The sequence below is a fragment of the Dermacentor albipictus genome, chromosome 3 (genome assembly GCF_038994185.2).
Source record: "Dermacentor albipictus isolate Rhodes 1998 colony chromosome 3, USDA_Dalb.pri_finalv2, whole genome shotgun sequence".
Classification (NCBI taxonomy): Eukaryota; Metazoa; Arthropoda; class Arachnida; order Ixodida; family Ixodidae; genus Dermacentor; species Dermacentor albipictus.
This window is the reverse complement of record NC_091823.1, coordinates 108251118-108267866: the sequence shown is the minus strand read 5'-3', so window position 1 is coordinate 108267866 and position 16749 is coordinate 108251118. Positions and strand designations below refer to the sequence as shown.

Sequence of the window (16749 nt, the reverse complement as noted above, 5' to 3'; positions counted from 1 at the left end):
ACTCATAATGTTTCGCCTTACATCACCTATATAATTCTTTCTGGTTTCCAGCATCTGCGGGGAACGAAACATTGACATAACGAAGACAGCAGGAGCTAATTAACTTGAACGCATGTCGACTCTTCTTATCTCCCTAAGTCATTTTCATGGAATGCTGTTAGCTTAGAAATAACTTCTCAGAAGGAAGAAAGCGATGAGACAGAGCAAGTGATCTCGCAAAGACTTTCAACCAGAATGACCATGCTTTATATAATTTGTAGCAATCGTAGATTTCAATGATTTTGTTTTCACTGTTCTTTTTATTAATGAGCAATTGGACTTTACTGGGGATAACGTCGCGCGTTCTATTGGTAAGTTCAATTGGTACTTTTGATTCGCCTTTAAAAGGGGCACCACTAAATATATTATGTTAAGCTAAGTTACATTCCTGCGATAGCGAATCGGCCACCGTTACCATGCGAGGAGGCTTGGTGAGCTTCCTCTCCCGATTCTGAAGACAGCCGGGCCGAATGACCGCCTGTGACACAAAGCTCAGAACTAGTACTACGGCAAGCGACTATGCCGATGGTCTCGTACTCGATTAAAAGGCCTCGTCACTGTAAGTCAAACACGCATCCATCAGCTCGTATGTCCTTGTGTGTGGGCGAGTCTAACCAGTGACCAACTCAATACTTCGGAATGACTGCCGCTAAATATACCGGCCAGCTAGTAGACTACAATTTCACAACTTTTTTGTAGTCCAATGCCTCTACAACGAAATGACCGGCATAACGAATCATTGATTTTGTGCCGGCTAAATTCCTGTCTTTCATATCTGTTGTGAATGCCTTTAGAGCGAATACCACTGAAACGAGTTTGCCTGTTGAACAACAACAAAAAAAAATTACCGGTCCCCTACGGCTGATTTGTTGCCTTGCAACGAACACGGCATGTAGCAGTGTCACCACTGCCCTCTGCATGTCGACACCACTGAGCTGCGCTCTAGGCTAGCGGCAGCATTAGCGACTCGATGTGCGTGCCGATGTCAAAGAGCGTTACAGTCCTGCTGCAGTGCTCCATGAATCGCTCAAGTCGTGTGCTATTTGTAACATAGCAGTTGGTGCGACGGCTGACGAATGCGTCGCAGTGCATCAGGATGCGGTGATGTAATCGCGATTGAAGACCGGCAACGCCTTCAAAGCCATCTATGGAGGAAAGTACGAGAATGTTAATGAAAAAGAAGCAGTGATAGAGAGCCTGCAAAAGAAACAAAATTGTTGACGGCAAGAGAGGCGATGGCAAAATCGGACGATGTGCAGCTTTATCGTGCGCCATTGCCGTGTTTCGCCGCGAAGCACACTCTGAACCTCGGTGCAATAAGTTTGGTTACAATCGCTCATTCTATAAGGCGAAATGTCACAAAAAAATACTCACCGCACAATTACACACATTTGTCTACCTAAGCCTCGATGAATTCATGCTAAGCCAACGTTTTTCGTTGTTGAACGTGCTTCTCCTGCTCTATTGTGAGCTTAAGGCATTCGACCATTAGAACTAACTGTCCCGCACAACGAATTTTACACATCCCACGTACTTCATTATAAAGGCATTGAGTGTATTATTTGTGTTGTTTTTGCTTTGTTAGTGCTCATCTCTCTGTCTCTCTCTCTATCCTGTTCTGCTCTACTTCTCTTTTTATTCCCTTTCTCTTCCCCCGTACAGGGAAACCATCGGGAACTACGCCTGGTTAACCACCTTGTCTTTCTATGCATCCTTTCACAGAGGTCTTGTTTGAGGTGACATCCGACAGTGGCGCAGAAAGTCATTCGTAGGCTACTGCAGTTTTCGAGTAACTGGCCGCGCTCATTCTTTCCATTTCGTCCTGTTTTTCCAACTGCAGTGAAAATATGTAGCAAATCCTCTTGCTTTTGTCGTATACCACAATGCACCAGATTGTCGTCCGCAGAGCACACCGGCTGCGCAAAAAGCGCCGCAGCCGTGTACTGAGCGCATGGCGTTTGAATCTCTGGGCGCTGAACATAAGTAAAGTCCAGCAGGGATTTACGGTGTCGTCCATGGATCCGCATATGATAGTCGGGTGGGTGGCTGGTATGTAACCCTACTTTTGCCTGGTATAGTTAGCGCCTCGATGAGCGCCGTTCATGCGAACTCTACAAGAGGTGAATTATACGTCTTCGAAGGCCGACTAACTATGGTTGTTGAGCTTAGCTAACCATTTCCACATGCAAGGCGTGCACGGTGGACAAAGCCCATGTTGTGAACTCAACATTTACAGCGGCACAAGTATGTGTTACCGTGGAGAACTTTAGGCACACAAGTTACGAGCTTGTTACACTGTGGTGTAAGTATATGATTTCGTTAAAGCGCAGCATAAATGAATGTGCGCTTCACCTGCTTCATATATGTACATCGTGGTGAGGGTAATTGAAATATATGCCGTTCGTTCGGCCTTGTGTACGCTGATTATACGGCATTCGCGGTAAAGTAACTTATTTATTATTTTTTTCTTACATCACACTACGACGACTGACTGTGCCTTTTGTTTCAGTGAGAACTCGATTCTTTTAGTCTGCGTGCGGTGGTGAAATGCTGATTTTTACGCTGTGTTGACTATTCTTTATGTTCAGCTTTGTGATGATACAGTCGTTTTCTGTTCTTCCAGCGATGCTGGCGGCAATCCTCCGCAAAGCGCACTATTCGGACTCGCCCTGATCGCCTGCATCCTTTCGGGTAAAGAGCCACAACTTTTGCTCTCCGAAGTGTTTTCGATGTATCATCGTGAGCAACGCTCTTGTGACGTGCTTTTATTTATCTGCGAGTATTGATTGCTTTCGGCTATTATTAGTGCAATCACGATGTTGAGAATTGGAAAGACTCACGAGCGCTATCTTATGAGTAGAGGACTCTTTTGAGCACGCTAAAACATGCGTTATCTGAAGGGGCTTTATGACAATAGCAGAAGGCTGATCAAAAGCAAAGAGTTGGTATCTATTGCTGCGATCTGTCGACAAATACACTCCTGGTTTCGCAAGAGCAATAACAATGGCGTGTGTCAGCGCGTGTTCGTGGTTCGCGGAAAACGACCAATGTACACTGTAGATTACTGGGGATTATCTTATCCAAAAGTATGCGGATGCGTATGTCAGGCCATACCTGTCGCACCAACACCTCGCTGCGCTGACAAAATATGAAGTTGTACCTCATAGAGAAATGGGAAATCCTGGCGTCTTTTGTACCTTTATTACAGCGAAGCTGTTGCCCTCTAGTTGGTCGGCATTTTTCGTGTCCGCGTCCGCCAGCAAAAATGTGGGCCGATCCCGGGGGCAGTGCATGGCCAGGAGTCATGGCTCGTACCTCCGCAAGGCAGAGGCTTGAAGCAGTCAGCAAAGTGAAGCGAACGGTGCATCCATTCTTTGGAATCACGCATACAACATACAGAACAGCATGCGTTTCAGTAAAGAGCAAGCTCAATGCAATCATCTTAACCACATAATTGATGACAAGGCGCTCCTGATAACAATGTGAAGCACCCCGCATACGCTTCCTGGTAAAGATCAAGCAAGCAAGATCAAGCAAGATTGAGCAAGCTGCCGCGCCGACGGAAGCTGGCGACGTGGGCAGTGGCGTCCCTAGGTTTTCGTATGTATAAAAGAACCAGCCTCGCAACTAATTTCAATGTTGTTGAAGCAACGCTATTGGCGGCGGCGTGCTGTCAAAATTGCCATTGCTACCATTACTCTAAAGCAATAAAGCATGCCATACCCCCCTCAGCAGTTGTAGTGATGGTTTTAAACAGCCACTTTGTCAGGGTCGCGATGGCGAGCCAATTTTTTAAAGCTCGTTCCACGCCACGGGTACTTGCCTAATATTCCTGAAACATTCACGTATTGGTTATTTTAGTAAATGTTCCTTTAGTGGTGCCATTTCTTATTCTTATATTGGTCTTTTCCATTTATGCGAGCTTCGTCCAACCCTCCTCAACAGCTCCATTCTACTGCACATTGCGATCTGCGTCTGTGCTGACCAGTTCTAAATCACGTATGATAGAGTATAGGATACGGTTACCCTATCGTCTCCTGAAGCGAATGCTCATAGCACATTTTACTGGTCATTTCCTAGTTTTTCAAAGAGCTTCAAAGATCGTGTAAGACAGCAGTGAAACTTCGCTGTGAGCACGAACGGGTTCTACTGGCTAGAGTAAAGCCTAATTATGCCTACTATTGCTGCTTATTGTCATAACACAACTCTAAAGTTGTATTTTGTGCGAAAGTTGTATCGTTTGTTGGTGACTTTTGTAGAAATGTCATAGCGCTGTAAAATGACCAATCGAAGGTGTCATCAGTAATCACGGAACACCAAGCGAATATTCTTGGGAGATTTTGGCGAATCACTTTGATAGATTCCTACCAGGTGGCTTGTTGTTTTCCTCAGGTACGCGGTCAATGGCGCATGTGTTTTCGTGCAACCGGTTTACAAAATTTCACATATATATACTCTCAGCTGCCATTGCATTCTGATGTTGTCATATGAGTTGCCATGCAATGTGCCCGAGGCACAGGATGGAATGGGCGTTCTCGTTTGCAATCGCAGGCTTGATACCCATGCTGGTGCGCTTCTTCGCGGTTCGCGCGGTGGAGTGCAAGCACAAGAAGTTCGTCACACTGCTCAACTACCTGTCGCTGATTAGCGGCTTGCTAGCCGGCGTAGGTTTGGCCATGGTCGCTACCAACCCCGTCAGTCACATACGGCGGGATGGCACATGGGTGAGTCGAGCTCTTTCATGGGCGAACTTTATCTATCTATCTATCTATCTATCTATCTATCTATCTATCTATCTATCTATCTATCTATCTATCTATCTATCTATCTATCTATCTATCTATCTATCTATCTATCTATCTATCTATCTATCTATCTATCTATCTATCTATATATATATATATATATATATATATATATATATATATATATATATATATATATATATATATATATATATATATATATATAATATCTTACTCTGGCTGTTACGTTTCCGCTACTTACTCCCTTATCTTTCTTGAATCTAAAAAGAATAGGGTGCTAGTAGCTCGCGCGCTCTGGAATAACTATCCGCGCCATACATGCGGGTTTTTCCACAGCCTGATCAGTATGTTACGTGGTTGCGCTACTGAGGTGGCACACGCAAGGACATTGACACGTAAGCAAGAACCAAAGTCAAACTTTAGCTCGCGTTACCGTAACAATGTCCCTGTGTGTGACACCTTAGCACCCGCATATCAGATAAATTATGTCATACCAACTAGCCGCAGTGGAAGCACATCCTCCGCTACAGTACGCTTATTCTGCTCCTGTCAAGGGAAAACGAACGCACTTAATTAGGTGAAAATGTGTATATGAAAGAGAAGCAGAATAATTTTTTTTGTGGTTATGTCCTTTCACGTCTTCTGTCTCGTGTTCTGGCAGTGACGCTTTTTCATGTTTCAGTCATGCGCTTTTGGCTCTCTTGGCCGTCGTGTCCCATTTCCATATTAAGTAGCAGCTTTGACAAGTCTCCTCAACGTCACCTATGAAGCTGTAGTACCCTACGCCACCGTAATTGAAGCTTATGGTGAAGTCCGAGCCATGTCAGCGTTACTCCCTTCCATCCCCCTTCACCACCCCCTGGGCCTTTGCTACGAAACTACAATATTAATACTGTGTGTATGCCTTTTGCCCTTAATCCGATGTTGTCCTTGAGAAATGTATATTTCACTGCAAATTAAGAGAGTACTCCCCCTTCGCCCTCAACTGCAGCTTCATTTCACCACTTCCGTCAACTGAGATCTAGTTTTCTTTCACTTTCTTTTTTTTTTTCATTTGAAGCGCTACGAAGCGATGATAGCATAATGCCACCTATATTGTTATGTAATCCCGCAATCATAAATCAGGCTGTTCATTTAATGCATTTGGCCGGTGCAACAGCATAAAGAGCTGAATGCTCAGTCTTCAGAGCATGTTTGCGTAGCATTATATCGCGACAGTGCTCATCCACCTCTCAGCAACTCCTAGTGTGATAGTCACATTGCCGAGCGCTCAGTATAGGAAATGTAATGTGCCCTTGGCACCTATCATCCATGTGTCTTGCTCCTTGTCTGTCTAGATGACTTCCCATGAATCCAGCCTCTGATTGCATCCTTAACAGACACTCGCTCCTTTCAGTGTACGTACACTGCATGTCAGTTTCACTATCTGTTTTCTATATCTGTTAATGTCTCTTACTGCCTTCTTATACCTCAACGCTACTTTCTGCTATCTTTCTCTTCCGCCTTTTGCAGACTCTCAAGTCGGCAAAGTTCCTGCTTTCTTAAAGAAGTTGATGTGCAGACAGTAAGTGTCGAGTGGTTTGCGTGTATCAGCCGAAGCGTTAAACCATTGGCATTTGGGCACTGCTGAAATGATAATCACTTAACGTTCAGTTATTGATGAGAGTCTCGCACATATTATCAGTGTCTGCCCGCGATATAGTGCCCTGAGATAAGTGCTGTGCAGAGTGCAGGACCAGTTGTACAATCGTCCGCTACCAGAATTCAAATCTGTAGGTCAGTACTCCCTCAGAACATCCACGCTAAAGGCCTTACTCACGTTATTAAGGTTCCTGAGGTCGGCGGGGCTTCACGACAGACTGTAAGAACGTCGCCCCCTACCGCTGCGTAGCGTACGCGGTTCGGTCGTGCTCGTCTCTATTTCTTTATATCTCGCCTTTCCGCTCTCTTTCTCTTTTTATCCCCCTTCAACCTTCCCTCCGTGCAGGGTAGCCAATCGGAACTGCCTCTGGTTAACCTCCCTGCCGTTCTATGCATCCTTTTCTCTCTCTCTCTTGATATCCGGTAACACGCGCGTGTCGTTTAGTGGACACTATTCTTCAGTAAGCAAACTAAGATGCTATGTTTTTAACAATCACTCGAAGAAATTTTCGTGCACGCGCGTACAACAGGATACTGATCGGATCGGATCGGAAAACATTTATTGGGCTCTAGAAAAGAGATCTTCGCGGCTTCAGACGGCGTCTTCCATCTGATGGATTCTTCTGTCTGCAATCACAGGGTTGGTGCCCTAGTCCAAGGCTCCACTGAGTATGGCCAACCCGCGAGCTCGCTCTACTAGGCGCTTTTGGCCGTTCAAGCTTACGCTGGAAAGCATACTCTCCCACTGTTCCGCACTCGGGTTTTTAATTTTATAGATAGTTGGGGACTCAATATTTTGACAGGCCCATGATATGTGGTACAGATCTGGCTTCTCTCCGCACCATGGGCACTTAGCCTCATATTGTGTAGGGAAAATTTTATTCAGAAGGTTTAGATTCGGGAAAGTACCCGTCTGCAGTTGTCGCCATGCAACAGCATCCTCTCTGCTTAGATCCTTATCCGGGGGTGGGTACTTCAGTCTGGCCCCTTTATAATAATTTAGTATATCTGAGTAGCCCATGGGTACTGACTCGGGTTCCTCAAGGCTGGATGTGTCGGACGCCCGGTTGGTATGCCCTCGAGCTATCCTATCCGCCTCTTGGTTCCCTGTTATGCCAGTGTGCCCTGGTACCCAGATTATGGTATGGTGAACTTTGTTTCCCGGGTCGCATGAGCAGAGTATATGGCGTGCTTTGCGCCCAATTCTGCCGTTTGTATAATTACGGCATGCTGCTTGAGAGTCTGTTATTATTGTTAGGGACCTGCCAGATCGATAGCCCTCCAGTGCTGCCAGAGCCACAGCTGCCTCTTCGGCCTCGACTACCGTGCAGTCCTGTAGTGATGCGCTGGTGATCTCCTTGAGGTCCGAATTAACCACCGACGCCACTGCTCTCCTGTTGTGTCTTCCGTCTTTCACGAACGTTGCCGCGTCCGTATACCTTGTGTTGTCCTTGTTCGCCAAGGTTCTCTGCACGTACTCCGCTCTTGCCTCTCTACGCGCCTTGTGCAGGTTCCGGTCCATATTCTTGGGTATCGGTGCGACTCGCAGTGTACTGCGATACTTGTCCGGAATGGCCTCGGTACGTTCGATCTCTTGGATCATGTTGCCGCCGCCATATCTTCGCAGGAGCACCCTTCCCGTGGGGGTCTGCATCAACCTACGTGCCTGAGAGCATAGTAGTGCTTCTCTTAGTTCACTAAAGGTATTGTGCAGTCCCAGGGCCAGCAGTTTCTCGGTTGATGTGCGCTGCGGCAGGTGAAGCGCAGTTTTGTACGCCTTTCGCAGTATGGCGTCCGCTTGTTCTTCTTCTTGCTTGATGCATTTGTGGTAGGGAAGGCTATACACCACTCTGCTAACCACGAGGCTCGTGACTAGCCTAAGTGTGTCGCTCTCCTTCATACCGTGTCTCTTGCTAGATACTCTGTTGATCATACGGGCTACCTGCATGGTGGCAGTCTTCAGCAGTGTCAGAGTATGATTGCACCGTTGATTGGATTGAAGCCACATCCCCAGGATCCGAATGGTGGTCTTCTCCATGGGACTGGACATTAAAGGAGCCTTCGACAATGTCAGCCACAGGATACTGAAGAGAAATACAACTTGAGTCGTCTAAGTAAATAACTATTCTACAATACTAAACAGAAGTCAACCTTATCGTGCGCACAGGCTTCGTAACACATAAATTACGCAAGAACAACATACAGGTGTCGACGCCGCCTTTAAGTTCCAGGACTAACTCGCTGTGACGTCATTGTCTTTGCGACGTCTGCTCAGGCCTTGGTAAAGTTATTTATTTGTAAGGACAGACTACAACCAGACCTCGTCGTAACCAAGTGGCATATAGCGAAATGATGGAAATAACGAACTAAGTGTAATAAAATTTGAAATCACCACAAAGATCCATAGTGCCGTACATGCGATAATGGATATGACAAAGCAATTTGACTCCCCATTGAACTTTGTTATAACGAGGTATTGCACCACATTGCATTAAAAAAAGCCAAAGACTAAACTTAGTAAGCTCAAGATCCTTCACCGCGTCACAATGGTTCAAATACGAAAATATGCATGTTTGAAATCCTTGAATTCACACTCCCAAATCAGTTTCCTCGTGTACCATTGACTAGCTTTGTAACATTATGTAATTACGCTTGTCTAAACACAGTACGAATTACGGTAACTATACGCAACATTTTTCATCAGTTTCGTTTTTGAGTTCTTTGCCTGCGGGAATTAGGAAGGGATCCATCGTAATATATCTAAAAAGAACTTGTGGTCGCATTTGTTAAACGCATGATTATTTCATACTATTCATGCTAACAGCTTTTCCGCGTAGAATATTGTCATGTATGTTTATTTCTGACTTGCATCAACGTTTTGTCTAATGTATTTTTTCTTTGCATTTATCACTGTTCACCAGGATGTACAGTCTAACAGGAGGTCTCGCTCTGATTTTGGAGGAAGACGAAGTGATTCTCGTAGAGACCACTATTCCTTCGCGCTGCAGTTTTTTCGGCTTTTTCCCGTGTTTTACTGGGAGACGCCGCTCTCATTGCCACGGCAATGGAAGTGGAGTCGGCAGAATGCCGACGCGACGTGACTGCTTCGTCAGGTACCGGCCCGAGGAAGAGAAATTGCCCACCGAGTCAAGCTGACAGCGAGGACACTGCGCTGTACTCCTACTCAAGCGATGACGCCTCAGATGACGAAGGCTTCGAAAGAATGGTACACCGGAAGGCCAAGAGAAGAAACATCAGCGGACGGTCTTCGTCAAGTAAGTCTACCGTCATTCCACAGCGCAGGCCATCGGCGCACACAATTCTTTTTGTGCCGGACGCACCTGCCGACAACCTCAACCGCCTTAATCGACAAGCGATTTCCGTTTCTCTGGAGGCTCTTGTCCCAGGAGAAATCAAAGATATCAGAATTAATACTCGAAAGAACATCCTGGCTATTGACGTCCACAACCGAAGCGCAATCAATGCTTTGATGGTAGTAAAGCTCCTGGGCAACATTAATGTCCACTACCTCATTCCGTAAGACAACGAAACAACGGCCGGTGTTGTTTATGACATTGACACATCCATTAACGACACCGACCTGCCAATTTTAATCAAACCTGCGACAGATGGTGTTGCCTTACTACAAGCTCGGCGCCTTGGCAAGTCGACCTGTGTAAGGCTCGTGTTCAAAGGTGACTGCCTACCATCACATGTAAAGGTCGGCCACTTTCGTCATGTGGTACGACCTTTCGTACCAAAACCACTTCAGTGCAGAAGGTGTCAAAGAATTGGACATGTGAGTGCTGTCTGCCGAAATACAACGATATGCCCACGATGTTCCGAACACCACGACACCGACACTTGCCGTGCAACAGAGCTCAAGTGCCCAAATTGTCAAGGATCGCACGCTGCGTCCTCAAAAGACTGTCCACGCCTAAAGAAAGAGCAGAAAATCTTGAGAAAAATGGCCAGAGACGGATCGTCACACAGAGATGCTTCAGAAGCGATAAGGCGACATCGCTCCAGGAAACGAAAGTCCATGAAACCCTCTTCCGGTTCAAGGGAAATGTCTCGTCCGGCAACGCCACCTGCTGTTCCATCTGTCTCGAGTAAGAGCGCGAATGTCAACGAAAGAAGTAGCCATGCTTCATCAAGTGATGCGTGGCCGGCACTGCCGAGAACAGGCCACGCGCCAGAGCCACAGCAAATGACTCGCCATTTACAGTCAAATGTCACTACAGTTGACCAAATGCAAGACAAGGACTCACAAGTGATTACCATGCTCAAATCGCTCACGAATGTCATGCGTCTGCTACTGACGAACATGGACACTCCGGCTGCTCGTAGCGCACTGCAAGTATTGGACGCGCTGACTGCAGTACTTGAAAGCATCGCATAGCACCATGGCCCGCCCCTCGCTACCCTTCCACAAGGAAGTCAAGAAAGCATCTTTACTGCAGTGGAATGCCCGTGGTCTCAAATCAAGAATTTCAGATTTTAGACATTTTGTCTTCGAAAACCGTTTTCCCATCCTTGTAATTTGCGAACCGAACGTGCAGAATGTTATACGTATTTCTGGCTATGAGGCATTCATGTCCTCTACCTGTGGTGATGTAAGCAAAGTAATTGTATATATTAGAAGTGATCTGACTTACGTGTTGCACCCAGTTCCACCTCACGACGACAACCAGTACGTTTGTTTAATCGTGAAATCGAATAAGCTTACGTTCACACTCGTTGCTGTGTACATTGCTCCTTCAAGTGGCTTCGACTCTAAACGACTACACGACGTGCTCTCAGCGACACCCGGCCCTACGATTCTCACAGGAGATTTTAATGCTCACCATCCTCTTTGGGGGAGCCTGAAGATGGACTCCAGGGGAAGGCGAATAGCATCCTTTGCCACACAGCACGACCTTTACTGCCTCAACGATGGTAGTCCGACATATTTACGCGGGCCTACCTACAGCAGCTGCCTAGACTTGACCCTGGTTTCTCGGCTTCTTGAAAGAAACGTGCAATGGTTTACAGACATTGAAACACATGGAAGCGACCATATTCCGACGTACCTGAAGATCAAGGGACAATTGAAATACTCCTCCATGACGCTCCGGCGAATTGACTGGTCGGCGTTTCGGTCGCACATGGAGGGAGTATGTCAGCAAGGGAACCCTTCAAGTCCGGAACACGAAATTCAAAAAGCCATGCAAGAGGCTACGCGTAGTTTCCAGCCTTTCCCGAAATATGCAGAATTTGAAGCAGAACTGCAGCGACTACGAGCAATTCGCCGGCGGGCTGAACGAAGATACAGGAGAACTAAATCCATCCATGATCTCCGAGAGGCAAGGCGGATGCAAAAGAAGATTCAACGTCGCATCGATGCACTACAATCTCAAAGATGGAAACGTTTCTGTGAGTCCTTGGATCCACGTCAGCCATTATCTCAAATATGGAGAACCGTGCGTGGGCTTCGCGTATCACCACAACAGCGTGTCCCTTTCAAAGCCCTCGCTTTGCACCAAGGTCGCAGCGAAATTGACATTGCTGAAGAATTTTGCTCAAGACTTTCCAGCTTGTAGTTCCAACGCGCAATTACACCATGTGCTACTCCTGTGCCACGGGATTCCCACATGGATGTAATTTTTTCGCTGGAGGAGCTTGAAGCGGCACTGGCGACTTGCAGGCGCTCTTCGCCACCTGGCCCGGACGGGGTTACCTATGCGGCGCTCGCCAATCTTGGCCAGACAGCACGACTCATGCTACTAAACCATTACAACGAGTCTTGGCGCAACGGTTTGGTTCCACGTGACTGGAAATGCAGCCGCTTGGTTCCACTTCTCAAACCTGGCAAATCACCGTTAAACTTGTCATCGTACCGCCCCATCGCTCTGGCCAGCTGCATAGGGAAAATAATGGAACGAATGATTTTGACTCGCCTGGAATGGTACCTGGAAAGTTACAACGTGTACCCAGATGCTATGGCTGGCTTCCGGCGTGGGCGCTCATCCATAGATAATGTCATCGATTTGGTTACATTCGTTCAGCATCAAAAACGCCGGAAACGACTCACTGCTGCATTATTCCTAGACATAAAAGGCGCCTATGATAATATAGCACATTATGCCATTATAAATGCTCTTACTGAAGCCGGAATCGGTGGCCGCACTTTTCAGTGGCTGTGCAGTTATTTGACCGACAGGCATTTCTTCGTGATGACCGAGGATGGCGCCACGACTCAACACCAAACGTGCCGTGGAGTACCACAAGGCGGAGTGTTAAGCCCGACGCTTTTCAACCTAGTGCTCGTTGGCCTAGTCCGATCCTTGCCCAACACAGTTCAGGTATCAATATATGCCGACGATATCTGCATTTGGGCGTCTGCCGTAACACGGCTGCAGGTACGAGCACGGTTGCAAAAGGCAGCTACGATAACATCTCTGTACTTGCGAAAACAGAACTTAGAGCTGTCTTCAGAGAAATGCTGCCTTGTTACATTCACTCGGAAGGACATGAAGCGTTACAGTGTAAAGGTCAATGGGCAAGCAGTAGCGAATGCACGAAAACACCGCTTTTTAGGGGTAATTATTGACCGAGACCTATCATGGAGCCCGCATGTTTCATACCTGAAGAAGAGATTATTGACAATAATACATCTCCTCAAATTTCTCGGCGGAAAGTCATGGGGCACTTCGGTGCGGTCAATGCTGCAGCTGTATAACGCCTTGTTCCTCGGCTTCGCAAGACACAGCCTCCCTGTGATTGGCAACACCTGCAAAACAAACCTGCGTGTACTCCAGGGACTACAAGCTCAGGCCCTAAGGACGTGTCTCGGTCTTCCGAGGTGTGCGTCTACAGCGGCAACGATCGTCATAGCTCGAGATCACCCAATATCAACGTACTTGGCAACCGACGCTCTCAGAGCGCATATTCGGCACGTTGCCCGATTACCTTCTCACCATCTTGCCGCTCTACCCACAGAAAGGCTACACACAACTTTCAGTCGTTTAATTGATGCCAATCGCCCCTCATTGCCATCGAACTACATGCCTGCAGCAAGACCATCCTTACCTTTATGGTGCCTGCACAGACCTGACATACGCCTCACCATCCCAGGAATCATGAAGAAAGCCAACATGTCCTCGTTTGCCCTTAAGCAGGCCACGTTAGAACATTTACATGAGGTGCACAGTGGCCGCGTACACGTTTACATCGACGGTTCAGTTACATCTGCAAGCGCAGCTGCCGCTGTGCTGATACCAAGAAGATCCGTCAAGATACAGCTAAAGACGTCACATGTATCATCAACGACAGCTGCTGAACTCGTAGCCCTGCGTGCGGCTCTTCATTTTATTAAGGAGGAACCATCCCAGGCATGGTCAATCTTCTGTGATTCCAAGGCAGCCCTACAGAGTGTACTCTCAGCACTGCGCCATGGATCACATGAGCAGCTCGCCGCAGAGATCAGAGAAGTCCACCATCGACTAGTTGACGAAGGGCACGATATAATATATCAGTGGTTGCCTAGTCACTGTGGCATACATGGCAATGATCGAGCAGACGCAGCTGCCCGATCTGCCCATGACGGCGTCAACTGCGTTGCCATTCCTCTTTCGAGAGCCGACGCAGCGAAAAAACTTGCCACACTTGCGCGTGACCTGACATTAGCCCAGTGGAATTCATCCGATTTCACAAGTGCACGCCTCCATACTCTAGACCCTAATTTACAGCTCCATATTCCGTCCGAGCTTCCACGACGTGACTGCACCCTTCTTATCCGTCTATGGCTTGGAGTAGCATTTTCAAATGCCTACTCTTTCCTTATCGGAATGGCCAACAGCCCACTGTGTGACTTCTGCGGGTGCAACGAAACGATCGAGCATTTTCTTTGTCAGTGCTCTCGTTTTAACCCACAAAGAACTGTCCTCTCAGCCACCTTAGACAAACTGGACAAGCGCCCTATGACAGAAGACAAGATCCTTGGAACCTGGCCTACGCGAACATCAGCGCGATCCGCTATGAAGGCGCTGCTGCGATACTTGAAAGACACGGGACTTTCTGACAAATTGTGACAGTACACTGTGTGGCGCAGGACTGTACGGTGACACTGCGTAAGACTAGGAATGCCTTTGCGGGTTGCGTGACAGTGCCCACAGAAATAGTTCGTGTGTACGTGCGTGTGTGTGCTTAGGTTTTTTTTTCCTTTTTTTTATCCTTCTTTCTTTCTCACCTATTGCATCCCCTTTCCCTTCCCCCAGAACAGGGTAGCCAACCGGAGATAATCTCTGGTTAACCTCCGTGTCTTTCCTTTGCCTTTCTCTCTCTCTCTCTCTCGCTCTGATTCTCGTGGCTTTGAGACTCCTTTCGCATTTATGTATTCTTTTGCACTGTATCACTCGTATTCTGATAATAAATCTGAAATCTGGACGTACTCGTACTTGAGTTACGGCGCAATTTTCATGAAGTGGAACTTTCAGGTTCATTTTGTCTTTCGATAATTGCCCACTACGATAACATTAACAAAAGTAGAGCTTTGGAGGAATGAATACCTTATCAATCTAGACTCACTTAGTGTTAGATACAATAAAACACATTGCACATTCATTGGTCACGAAGGATGTTCGGCTGTAGACAAAGATATTGCTTTGAAAAGTTTCTCGGACTAGACGCATCTGAGTGCAGCGCTGGTTCAGACGTTTCACACAAATGCTTTACACTAGCATTAACAATCAACAATATGCACCTCATTTATGTCAAACGCATATAATAGAGGAAGCGCTATGATTTATGTTTTTATTTAGACTCCTTCGTTTGAATCTGCACGATGCTATGAGTATCGAATGCAAATTACACTGGAGTCTAAACGCCCGGTCATTAATTAGCCATATTTTTTAAAATTTTGCCTCTTGCAAAAGCACACTTTTTTGCAAGTTCTTCTTCATCAAGTTGCAAGCGTGGCTTCATTTAGCTATATGCCTTGTGGCATCAAACTTAATGTCCATTGGAGTGCCGTTAACAAGCGCGTTCTTAATATGCACGCACATTTCATCCTCTAGCCGAATGTACACGAACTTGCATTAAATATACATCTTCAAATTTAGATGCTCCTTGTCCTGAACCTTAGATTCTTTTGTGCTAATTCTTTTTTTTATTCCGCAGTTGCTGCCTGTTCTCCTTCCACACATCGCTGGCGCCGGTCTGGCTTTCGTTTTCTCGACGGGCTACTTCATCATCCAGGCCATGTTCGTGTGGTTGCTGGGGCACGAGCACTGTCGTCCAATGCTCGGATACGCCAGGATAGTCGCCTCGTTGGCCAGCATTGGCGGTGCTATAGCCAGTATCCTTGACGAACGCGTTGTTTGCTGCGAACATGCTCGCTCTTGTGGGATGGGAAGGAGGGGCGAACTTATCAGCCAGTCTAAGTGGGTGGGCGGGACTGGGAGGATGTGGTAAGCTTACGTGATTTCACGTTCTATGGAATGAAACATTTTCCAAGACCCTCGCGAATGATTGAAACCAAAAATGTTCTCGAATAAATTGAAGTACGCGGCAATAGAGTATGCAATCCTACTAATTGTTTATGCAACAAATACATAAATATATACGAAGAAATTAAAAAGGTATTTCGTGAGGCTCCTGAGGATAATGGTCCCCGTTTAAAATTTAAGGCACCGCCAAACATTGAAGGAAAACATTTTACTACTCGTAAAAAAATAACTGATCTGCTTGTTTCGTGTACGTCATGAGGGAGGAAATGCGGCCACCCTCCACCCTTACTCTTTGCCACACCGACCCCTTCCACCCCACACCTGACGTCGCGTCGCTGTAATGTTGTGTGTCACTTTTCTTTTATTCCTTTATTGTTCGTCGAAGTTCACTTTGATCAGTTTGAACAGTTTGATTTTAGCCAAAACGTCAAAAAGCGGGAGCATTGGCTGCTGTACTATCGCACTGCAATCATACTGGCATTTACAAGCATGCAAACATAACAGATGGCCAGCATGCTTCCAGGCCTTTCTTTTGTCTTAAATTTCTATTCATGCTTTCCTTGTCGGATAGACCGTAGCTATGGATCGAGCTCGGTTATCAAACAATTGAAAGTGCACTGGAGAATCCCAGGCCACGATGCTGTAAGTCAGGACACCATTCCGGGACAGGATTAGGGAACGCGTTGAAATTGCCAAGCAAACTCTTACACAAAAACATTGTGTTGGTGTCATTCTGGCAGCAGCAATCTCCACGCCGTCTAAAGATTCACCTCCATGCAGTTGTAGGCTCTTTTTTCTCTTCACAGCAGTTTTCT

General features: G+C 46.6%; 1 protein-coding gene and 1 long non-coding RNA gene across 8 annotated transcripts in view; both read left to right on the top strand.

Moving 5' to 3' along the window:
* Nucleotides 1-16749, top strand: part of LOC135904874 (DNA damage-regulated autophagy modulator protein 1-like) — a 130405-nt gene that overhangs the window by 106059 nt on the left and 7597 nt on the right. For all 7 annotated transcript variants that reach the window (XM_065435858.2, XM_065435856.2, XM_065435859.2 and 4 more), the window contains 3 exons: nt 2663-2730; nt 4591-4763; nt 15606-15783. In XM_065435858.2, the coding sequence (XP_065291930.1) occupies nt 2663-2730; nt 4591-4763; nt 15606-15783 (419 nt within the window). The remainder of the gene's footprint in view (nt 1-2662; nt 2731-4590; nt 4764-15605; nt 15784-16749) is intronic.
* Nucleotides 9377-14877, top strand: LOC139057532 (uncharacterized). Its single transcript, XR_011512863.1, has 2 exons — nt 9377-10331; nt 13607-14877. It is a non-coding gene; the product is annotated as an uncharacterized lncRNA (long non-coding RNA).